The sequence below is a fragment of the Lottia gigantea genome (genome assembly GCF_000327385.1).
Source record: "Lottia gigantea unplaced genomic scaffold LOTGIsca_12, whole genome shotgun sequence".
NCBI lineage: Eukaryota > Metazoa > Mollusca > Gastropoda > Lottiidae > Lottia > Lottia gigantea.
This window is the reverse complement of record NW_008707225.1, coordinates 2,359,991-2,370,807: the sequence shown is the minus strand read 5'-3', so window position 1 is coordinate 2,370,807 and position 10,817 is coordinate 2,359,991. Positions and strand designations below refer to the sequence as shown.

General features: G+C 32.3%; 2 protein-coding genes across 2 annotated transcripts; one reads left to right on the top strand and one right to left on the bottom strand.

The window, feature by feature from the left end:
* Positions 1 to 2,774: 2,774 nt before the first annotated feature.
* On the top strand, positions 2,775 to 3,380 carry LOTGIDRAFT_111080 (hypothetical protein; the record flags this gene model as incomplete). The annotated part of the gene is made up of 1 exon (XM_009048180.1): positions 2,775 to 3,380. A coding segment is annotated over one exon (606 nt), but the record flags the coding sequence as incomplete, so codon positions are not given.
* A 1,163-nt stretch (positions 3,381 to 4,543) lies between these two features.
* LOTGIDRAFT_212487 (hypothetical protein) lies at positions 4,544 to 9,712 on the bottom strand. The gene is made up of 10 exons (XM_009048179.1): positions 9,559 to 9,712; positions 9,195 to 9,277; positions 8,884 to 9,007; positions 8,382 to 8,483; positions 7,663 to 7,806; positions 7,394 to 7,459; positions 6,987 to 7,033; positions 6,080 to 6,147; positions 5,411 to 5,475; positions 4,544 to 4,783 (listed from the first exon to the last, which is right to left on the bottom strand). The coding sequence occupies exons 1-10, from the start codon at positions 9,577 to 9,579 to the stop codon at positions 4,739 to 4,741; spliced, it is 765 nt and encodes a 254-aa protein (XP_009046427.1). The 5' UTR covers positions 9,580 to 9,712; the 3' UTR covers positions 4,544 to 4,738.
* Positions 9,713 to 10,817: the final 1,105 nt, after the last annotated feature.

The following is a 10,817-nucleotide window of genomic DNA, read 5'->3' as shown; positions in this document are numbered from 1 at the left end:
TGAGCTATTTTTGACCGTTAGAAGCAGAGTTATTGCCCTTGCCCCAAAATCTTGAATATTTACCATCCGCATGCCTTGATGGGCGTATATGGCTGTGGTCCACTATCTTTTTAACTTCTAAACGCGGTTATTGTTGGACACATGGATTTGAACGCTCTATTATAATTTCGATGAAGAGCTGTGAGTTCTATTACTGACGTCTGGCATTTGTTGTCACCAACGTAAATATCATCATTTGGCTTGAATGGTAAATAAGCGGCGGTAACGCGGTAGCTTTCGGCTTGAATGACGTAGAAATGTGGTAAAATTGTTCTCAAATTCAGAAACAACAGACATCAGACAGGAAATCCGAATGAATCAAAGAAATTTTCAAATCAATCATATCAATGACGATAAAGACATCGATTCAATATTTTAACAATAGGCCTATATAGCTCTTAAAATCGATAAAGTGCAGGGATTCAAACTAAATTGGATGTATTCAAATCGTCTGTTTTCAAACCTTTTTCCAGTTAAAAATAATAGAGTCCTTTCATTCCTTGAAAATATCGGCTAATCAATTGCAAACTTAATCAAACCGTTGGCTGATATCACCATATTGATAGTATAAGCCTATGACTGAAAATGATAGTCAATATACGAATGATCTAAGAAAACTTCCTGAAATATTCTAAATATACATTTGTGATGTTCGATTTATTTTTCCTCAGATCGATACGATATGGAACAAACGCGATGTACTGTGATTCTTCTAAATTCTTTACAAGTTTCATTATGCGACAGGGATTCTTCGTTCTGTTTTCTTTCATTGTTTGTCATAATGTGGTTATGGGTAGCACATTTACCCATACACCGAATTGTGATGGAATGGACCCAATTTCCGACTTCAAATATTTAACTGCGAAAAGTCGCTTACATTGTGTGGTACTTTGTGAAGGTGATAACTTGTGCCAATCTGTTCAGTATGGTGGGGGAATATGCTATCTCAATGATATTAAAGATTGCTCTTCTAATCAAATTACCAATTCAACTCTTAGATATTACCAAAAGGTGGGTTCATTATTTTATTCATTCATTATCAAGATGCCAGGCAAGGTAATATACTCCCAATGGTAGTTTGGATATTGAATAAAAATTATTTGGCTTCAGTCATATACACTTCTTTTGCATTTTTTGTTGGTGCTACTGAACAATTTCCAAGTTTTGTCAAAATCCAACAACATGGGTGAAGCCAATATACGTCATTTCATCTGGGCGTATAAATGACATTTTCGTTTAGTCCTTGTCAATTCTTGTTAGCTCATAAAAGATGGATTTGCCATTCAATTTTGCAAACTTGCAAATGTAAACAAATCCTGAACGAGTTCGAATAGATTCGATGAACGGTTCAGTTCTGGTCCTTAACTTAGCTAAGACTTTGCGTCAAATTTGACAAATAATTGATATTGTCTCGGACGAGTTCGAATTTGAGAACTGTTTTGAGCTTTCTCGTCAAAATCAGCAAGAATGAATGAAGTTTTCTTCTGATTCGGCAGAAACAGGATTTACTAATATGGATTAATGAGTCTTGGACGAGTTTGAATTAGTTGCTGATGTTAGCCTCATGAACATAATGATATTTCTCTATCTACACGAAACTTATTTGACGAGGTCAATAGAAATGACATTTTTCATGCCATTTTGAAAAGTCTTGGTCATGTCTACTTCTCTTAAGTCTACCGATCACTTAAAAATAACAGATCAGATTAATACTGGGTTTGAACAGCTTATTGTAGATTTTGTAGTGTGTGAAATGTAAATTTACGAATTTCAGCTACGTTAGACTGTAAGGCCTACACAGCTTTAAAAGTTACTATCGTGCTCGACTTTTCAATGGTCAGTGCGGAAATAGGCTATCCATGTGTCCATTGCTAGCGGATGGTGTTGGTGATAATGGCAGTTTCTGTAGCCAGAAGCGTATTAAATATGGCTAAGAACACCATAGGCAATAGAATTATAAAAAATATGCCTTGTTTCTATTTTCCAACAGAATATATTATGTCAAAATGGCGGATATATGATATCATCTGGTTGTAGATGTATCAATGGTTATGTTGGAGATACTTGTGAAAGACTAATGATTGGTATGTTCTCAGTTTATTATATAATGCCAAGCTTCTTAAAATGGCAGTTCATGGTTATTCATGTACATTTTGAATCATATATGGTAACTTAAATGTTTATTGTCGGACCGTTTTCGGTAAAGTAACAAGAAAATGAATCGATTCAACAAAGATTAGCCCACTCTATGAAGTTATTAACCATCCCAAAGAAATGAATGCCATAATGTTAAAGCGAATGATTTGGGTAGGCTACAAAATATTAAAGGGACAGAGGCACCATTTCAGGACTTGATTTGAGTCTTGAATAGCCTATATGTAAATAGTCTTAAGAAGTACTATAGAAATGTATGATTATCGCATAATTCCTTCAAACATATCTCAAACTGGAAATTTCGTTTCCTATTTCTATACATGTCTTTCTATATAATATGGCAGTGTCTCAAGGAAAGACTTTTTAGCTTTTAAATGCGGATAATATTGTGGGAACACGTGAATTTGAAGGCTCAAAGTCCGACAGTGAGTCGTGAATACTATTCCTATATAATTAGAGTTCATACATATCTTATAAAATGATGAAGACCAAAATATTCCTACTTCCGCATTCAATTAAACAGATTTGTTTATTTTCCAGATTGTACAGAAGGTTGGAAGTCATCACATAATTATACTACTAGTAAAGTATACAATATTCAACCTTTCGCATCGGCAGATCCATTCCAAGTTTACTGTAAAATGCAAAATGGTGGAAGGACACTATTTCAGGTTCATCGGTCACCATCCTTTAAATTCAATAAAACTTGGGTAGAATACAGAGATGGATTTGGATCTTTAACTTCTAATCATTGGTTAGGCCTACAGAAAATGCACATGATTATCAACAACGGAACATATCAAATGATTGTTAACATGAAATTGAAAAATGATAGTTTCTACCAACATTACTTCAATGATTTTCAAATTGAAAATGAAAGTAACTTATACAGATTAAATTTTAGTAATGCCAAGCCCCATTCAACGTCTCCTCTCGGTGACAGTTTAACAGACTCAAAGGGTATGGCATTCAGTGCATTCGACCAGGATAATGACAACAGTACGTCAAATTGTGCTATGATTAGAGGAAGTGGATGGTGGTTTAATGACTGTGGACCGTGCAATCCTAATGGAGAACTGTTGAACCCAACGGACATGCTTAAAGAAACTGAATATGAAGTTTTCTGGACAAACGATCTTCAAAACACTGTTCCCGCCAGAATGGAAATGTGGTTTGTTAAGAAATGAAACATGCACAAACATCGGTTTTTAAAACATCTAATAATTCAATTTGAAAGGAATAACTCCGTAAGGAACAATGTACCCCCATTTTATTTAATAACAACTATGGATGAAAATGATATGTAAGATAGACGATCATGCCAAACTTTGGCATGAAGTTGGTGAAATGAGAAACTATATCACCTTAGGTTCATTTTTGCCATATACTGTTGGTTAATTAGTCATTTTTGGCCCTGCTCAGTAGATTCTATCTCAGTTGATCTCTACCTCGTGAAATCTACAATATCTACTAACTAAAATCTTTATGAAGGTCATTTGACAGTTAAAGGAGCTGTTTTTTTTTAAGGATTCGATGCGTTAACGCTCTCCTTGTGGATCATACGGATCCACCCAATGCAACGTTACTAACTATAGTGGGTTGGGGACTTTAATATAGCGCTATTAACATCCTCATATGTACATGTGTATCGTTAATGATTTTAGTACATAATTTGTAGAGTGCACGCAAGAATTTGAATATCAACATTTTGCATATAACGCAGTTTCTGTTCAAGTGAAGTAGAAGAGTAGTTTTATGGTTGTTCAGAAGACGTCAATATAACTCTTTAGATAAGTTGGACGTATTAGGTTCAATGATAGTATGACCCGTGTATGATGGCATAATATGTCGAAAATACATATTTTATACCCTCTCCTCTATGATGTTTACCAACGTGCTTCAATGTTAGCATTCATAAGTTTCTAACGCAATTCTTGTGAGTTATGAGTTGCATTCGGAAATATTGAACACTGACCACGTCTATGGTGTAAGGGCACCTTTCGTTTATACAAAACTTGCCAATTTTGTTACATGTGATCAGGATTTCTGTTTTTAGATAGGCAACATTTAGTTTAATAGTTTACAGATGTAATAAATTTGTAATGAGCTCTAGCTACCATAAGTCAACGGTGTGTAGTTTATGAGAAAAGATGCAAAGATATGAGAAAAATTTATGACTCAAAACATGAAAGTCCTGTAGTCCACATTATTTGTCTTGTATATTTCAAGTTGCTTAATCTATTACAAATTAAATTATACTACGCAGTCTCTGCCTTTCTATATTCAATGTTACAAGAACCCAAAAAAATATTACTTAGAAATAAAGGGAAAATTAGTAAATAAAAAAATTATTCAAGAAAACAATTTAATCCAAGTGAAATTGTTGCACAATATTAACGATGACAATGATGATGATAGTTGTGTAATATTCAATGTTTTTGTCCATAACGCGTTGACTTCATGAGAAGTTATTGATAATCATAGCACTGAATCTGATAAAAGTGATTGTCTCTAAATGAATGATATAATGAATTTTACTATTCTCTTATATTTCTTCTTCCTCGGAATCATCTGATTCTTCTAAAGAATCCTGAAAATATATAAGAAACTTAGCTTATGAGGGGAAACCTATATTCTCATTTTAAGGGCATTATTTTTTAACCAATCATAGCCTGCCATGTAGAACTTGTTTTTGATAACATAACAAATTGAGGGATGGCTAAACCCAAAGAAAAGAGCAGGCTAATGCCGCTGTCCTGGCAAAATTTCCCTCATGGCACCCTGCATGGCATTGCCCGTCTTCATTAGCCCACAAGGTACAGAAGAGTAGGACGTAAAACTCCATTCATTTCATTTCTAAACCCAAAGAGGCTGTCACTTTGGGTTTTACTATCCCATGATTTGTTACGCTATCCAGAAACAGCTTCTACATGATCAATTTGCTTGATTTAAAATAAAGTCATTTGAACTGGTTAGATTACAAAGGAATTGAAAAATATCAGAAATAAAATCGACAAAATTTTAACTTAATTTTAATAAGATTGGTTAAAAAGAACTGCTTTTATTTCATTTTTGAACAATAAATTGATACAAAAAACACGCAAATTACATAGCTTAAATGCATTTGATTGATTTTCTAATGAAATTTTCTGTGTACTAGCATCTCTTTACACACTTTGCAATTAAGACATATTGATTGAATTACATAAATACAAACCTTAGCATATTTCTCAGCCTCTATAAAGACATCTTTAGGTACAAGTTGATGTTTTCCACCAGTTACTGGATAAAAAAATATAAACATTCAATAAATATCAAACATAATCACTTTCAAAGATTCAAAAGATGTGTAGTCCCTTTTATTGTTGGAATATCGAATTTTTTACCAATATTTCTTGAATTGGAATATCAGCTTCAAGGAGTAATGATAATCTTAAAACGACTTTCATGAAAGAAACCACCAAAATGTAGAGAAATGTGTCCCTCAACTTCTCTTAAAGTTGTAAAGCTTTTAAAAGCTATCTCACTAGTCACTATGAATTATCAGTACTGTTTAAATAGACAAAGGACATACATTTTTCTCTTTCAAATGTTAATTACTAGACGAGAGCACATGGTATTGTATATAAGACAAGAGCACATGGTATTGTACATAAGACAAGAGCACATGATATTGTATATAAGACAAGAGCACATGGTATTATAATTGAGAGAGGAGGACAAGCATTGTATATGAGATAAGTGGACATGGTATTTTAATTGAGAAAAGAGGACATGGTATTGTATTCGATATAGGGGGTTCAAAGACAAGATTCTATGGATAAGCTAAGATGTCTGGAAACTGGAAAGAAAATTGATTGACACCAAATGAGATAAAGTTACTCACTCTCTCCAACCCAACTTAATTCCAATTCAAAAGCTTTATCCTTTACTTCATCATGTACAACATAAATACTGTAATGTAAACATAACATAATTAGAAAATCCAGTAATAATTTTATATATAAACTTAAATATATACTTAGTGTTAAGAGTGAAGAAGTTCCTAAAAACTATGTAAAGCACTGGCCAAGGTCACAAATAAAGAGATAAATGTTCAATACAAGATAAAGTGAAGTTAGCATAGTTAGTATTAAGTTAAAAAAACAACCACGAGTAATCTACAATAAACAAAAGTCTATAATATGAAAGTTTTCTTGTTACCAGTTCTAAAAGAAAAGAGTATGAATAGGTTCTGAAAAGATAAACATCTATACATAAGGATTAGAATATATTATACTTAATGAGCTAGAAAATAGAGAGGGGGGGTCAGGTATTATTGGATTCAATGGGATCGAGTCTACCACGGACCAGAAAATTACTAAGGTTTTTATTGCGCTTATAGTCAATTACAAGTCGTTTGGTATATACATTTGGAAATCTGTTCTGTAATTCACTGTAATACTGTTTGACGATGAGTGGTCAAACTTTAAAGGAGACAAATGCTCCATTTTTTTGCTCAAATCAAACCTTAGTCTCAGAAACAGAAATTTCACAGCTCACTGTCAAAATTTGAGTCTTCAAAACTATGTGTGTCCAGAATTATTGAAAGTTAAAAAGAATAAAAAGGAATTATGATATTCGTACATTTTGAGTACTTCTTAAGACTATTTACATATTATTTATATATTCAAGACTCAAATCAACTCCCTCTAATGGCGGCATACCTGTAGGTGTAAAAAACTAAATTTTGTCTTAGGATGGTTTACATCCCTATAACAAAATAATTGTATTTAAATTTATACAATGCTTACATTTTAGCTACTTCTTTTACTAATTCTCTTATAGTCATATCCTTCATCTGAAATATATTTCCATGGAAGTATATCTGATTTATAAATATATATTTCTATCTATAATACAATGATAGTGAAACTGCTTGATACTTCATAATAAAACGTAGGTGTTCGTTAAAAACTATTTGTTCAGCATTAAGACTACACATTGGAAAAGAGAAAAGTTTATAAAGGTATCCTTTACATGGCCACGTGTTTAGTACAAAACAAATGAATTATTAACCCATGGGTGAAAATATAAGCTACTTTGTCTGTAGGCAAGACATTATAAAATATTGTAAGAATTGGAGTCATTTGACTAACAATTTAGACTATTATTGTAGACATCTTTTCTGACAAATAGTTAAAAAACTTTGTTGACTCACCTTTAACTTTTCTATTTCAGTTTTAGCATTCTGTTTGGCTTTTCCAGCGGCACATCCATTATAGCCCTGGATAGAAAAATTCAAATTATTCTGAAGAAAATTGCAAAAGAATATCCTCACAATTGACTTTCTCTACTACCTTAATAATAAGCAGAAAAGCCGACTGAAACATTTATTAAAAAGAATAACCTGTTTCTATCATATCTTAAATGACATCAACATACTATAGCCTCTAACTGCTTGGGCTAAAGAAAATAAATAATACTAACCCATGATACACCTGAAGGATCTATTAAATATAATTCTGGTTTATTATCAACATAGGAAGATACTATCATACCAACACCAAATGGTCGTAATGAACTGTATAGTGTATGAGCATGTACATACATTGATACTCTCTCCACTAAATGCTGAAATGTGAAAAAGTTTAAAATTAGGAAAATGTCTTAAACTCTGCATAAATATGCCATGTTGTTATGTTTTTAAGATCGTTTCGGGAGTTATAACAACTCATTAGACTGTAATGTATCTATACTTCATTTGAATCAATGATTTTCATTGGGCATTGGACTTTTGAAAGATAGCTTGCCAGACAAGGTAACATATGCACACTGGCAGCTCTAATTTCAAATAGTTTAAGTATTTGGCAGCACAGTAGCAATTACCAGTATGAAATATTCCACCTTAAGTCTTACACTTCTCTTGAACTTTTTTATAATATTTTACTGTATATTACCAAGTTTCGTCAAAATCTGTCAAGAATTGGACCATCTAGAGTGTTTACGAGCAATTGCGGACAGACGGACATGGGTGACCATAATATATGCCACCCATTTCATGTGGGCGTATAAAAATGATGGTCTAAGCTCTTGTAAAAATTAAATACCGGCACCAATATGTTAACAAGCATATATCAATAATTTATTTGAATCATTGACTTTTACTAAGTAAACACAAAACACTTTATATCACAAAGACATCTTACTCTGATTGGAATATCTGAACCATAATTAGATCTGTAATTGGAAGCTTCTTCTCTAGCTCTTTCCACCATATGTCTAGAATCTGCTAATAACCCAGCTGTAGCCTAAAGATAACAAAAAGTGTGGTAAAAAATAGTACATATCCTGTGTTTCTGTCTGGTATTCCTTAAAGAGATTAATCACCTTATTAAGCATATTTTTCAAATAGTGGCATCATCAACCATCCTGAAGGGCCATTATGTGATAAAGCATATTTTGCAATTAGTGATCAAACACTTAGTTTAGTGAAATTTCAGAACCAAAGCTGTCTGAATAAATATTTGAATGTTGTAAAATATTGATGCTATCAGTGTCCCTGATACACATAAAAATTTTTTAGAAAACCTGTAATGTGAATAGTCATATTATATCAAACATACATATACAAGACAGAAATTTTCATCTTACAATAAATAGTAAATTAAATCCCTTTAAATCCCTATTGATAATAATCTTTTGACTTACAGCCCCTAAATGTCTATCAATATTAAAAATTCTTTTATTTGCTCCAGCCTCATATAACTTAGATGTCACCAGCTTTTCCACACCAAATACTACGCCATCTTTCCCTCGTATACCAATTGCAGTTCTGCAAACATAAATAATATATTCAATAATAAAAAAATTCATTCCATGTATTCAACATTGCATTCACGGTGTAAAAAAATCCACCCATAAAAAAAAAATCTAGCTATACGAGCACTATCATTCTTCTAAATTATCATCATGTTCACACAGGGAAAAAATAAACTTTGCCTAAATTTTGATCTACCTACCCACTATTTTCAACTGCTTTCTGTGCATATTCGACTTGAAACACTCTACCATCAGGTGAAAATTGTGATGCCGATAAATCATACTGAAATAATAAACATTGAAAGTGACATAAAATTTTGACAATAAGCTTACACAACAAAGAAAAATGAATGTCATACCCAAGTGAAATAAAAGCAACTAAGACCACAACCATTATATAATAATATAACAATAATTCTGATCAAAAAGAGAAGTCAGATCATCAGATTATTAATTTAATGTTATGAAGAAAGACCAGAAAGGTGTGGACTGGTTTAACAGTAGTAATTTGCAGAATAAAAACTCGACAACCAGCGTTTTAAACCATTTTAAAAGGTCACTTACCCCTGTCCCTATAGAACTCATTGTTGATAGTCTTGTCTAACTACTCAAGCTTGTGAATAATCGCTTATAGAATATTACTTGATGGTTTCTTTCAAACAATTTTCATCTGTGCAAAGTCATGCTGAGCAAAACATACACAATTTCCTGTTCCGGGTGTCGTACAAAAGAAAGCTTCTATATGTATATCCGGACCGATATTTTAATCACATGAAGAATATTCATGAAAAATTGTGTGTATTCTTACGATTACAAATAATTATTCACTTGATATAAATCTAATGTGTTATGAGACACAAGTCTTTCGTAAAATGTATCATTTTACGCAGAATCCTAAAATTGTACGGTATACCTGTACACAAGCAGACAGTTTTGTTACACGTTTTTCTGTTTCTTCTGTCAATCAATTCATGAAAATTTTTATAAATATTCATATTGATTGAGCACATGTGTGTAATTAAAGCTTTTGTCAGTCAGTCGCACTTTTCTTTACGATTTCCTACAAATTGATTCATAAAGGTAACTATGTTATTTAAATTCTATGACTGGTTGAGCAGCATTGCCATTGTTGCATTAGGATTAGGCATTTATGCAATTTGAAAGAGTAGATCTATTCTTTTAATATTATTAAATTTTAACAATATTTCTACAAAAAAAATCTACTGACGTTGTTGAGAATGAGTAGGCCTAGTGCAATGGAACTAATTTTAATACTGACAGTATGAGTAGACCTATACTCTCTGCTATACTCACTAGCTGCTAGTCTTAAACAGAGCTCACTTTGATCAGAGACTAGTATTTCAATTTTGTATCTGTTCACTGTTGCATAACTTCTTAAATGAAATTGATCAACTTTTGCAGTTAGGTCACAGATCAATAAATACTGTAAAAGTTAGAGTACTGTAGGCCTACTGGTTAATCAATGACAGATTTGTCATTTTTAAGTAGGCCTAATTATATTGATTCTGTTTTCCTACAGAAAGACCCTTTTGATGTCTTGACAGAAGGGGATATTTCTTTTAACACATCAGAAAGAAAATATGCTACCGTTATTGGTTTGTGTTTTATGGTCAAATATACCAAGTATATATATTCAGTAACTTAAAGAAAATCAATATTCACTGTTGGCCAGTGGCATAAAAGTTCATAAAGGCTTAGTATCTAACAGACTTGAAATCATTGCAATAAAGTCAACTTATTGTTCAACCAATATATTGTTAAACCAATCAGACACAGACATCTAAGAAAATTTTTCACTTTTT

What these genes read in the sequence shown, in the direction of transcription:
- LOTGIDRAFT_212487 (XM_009048179.1), bottom strand. Translation starts at nt 9,579, where the DNA reads ATGAGTTCTATAGGGACAGGG. An exon ending in GTTCAGATATTCCAATCAGA is followed by an intron (nt 7,807 to 8,381) that starts GTAAGATGTCTT and finishes TTCACATTTCAG; the next exon opens with CATTTAGTGGAGAGAGTATC. An exon ending in AGGCTGAGAAATATGCTAAG is followed by an intron (nt 4,784 to 5,410) that starts GTTTGTATTTAT and finishes ATATATTTTCAG; the next exon opens with GATTCTTTAGAAGAATCAGA.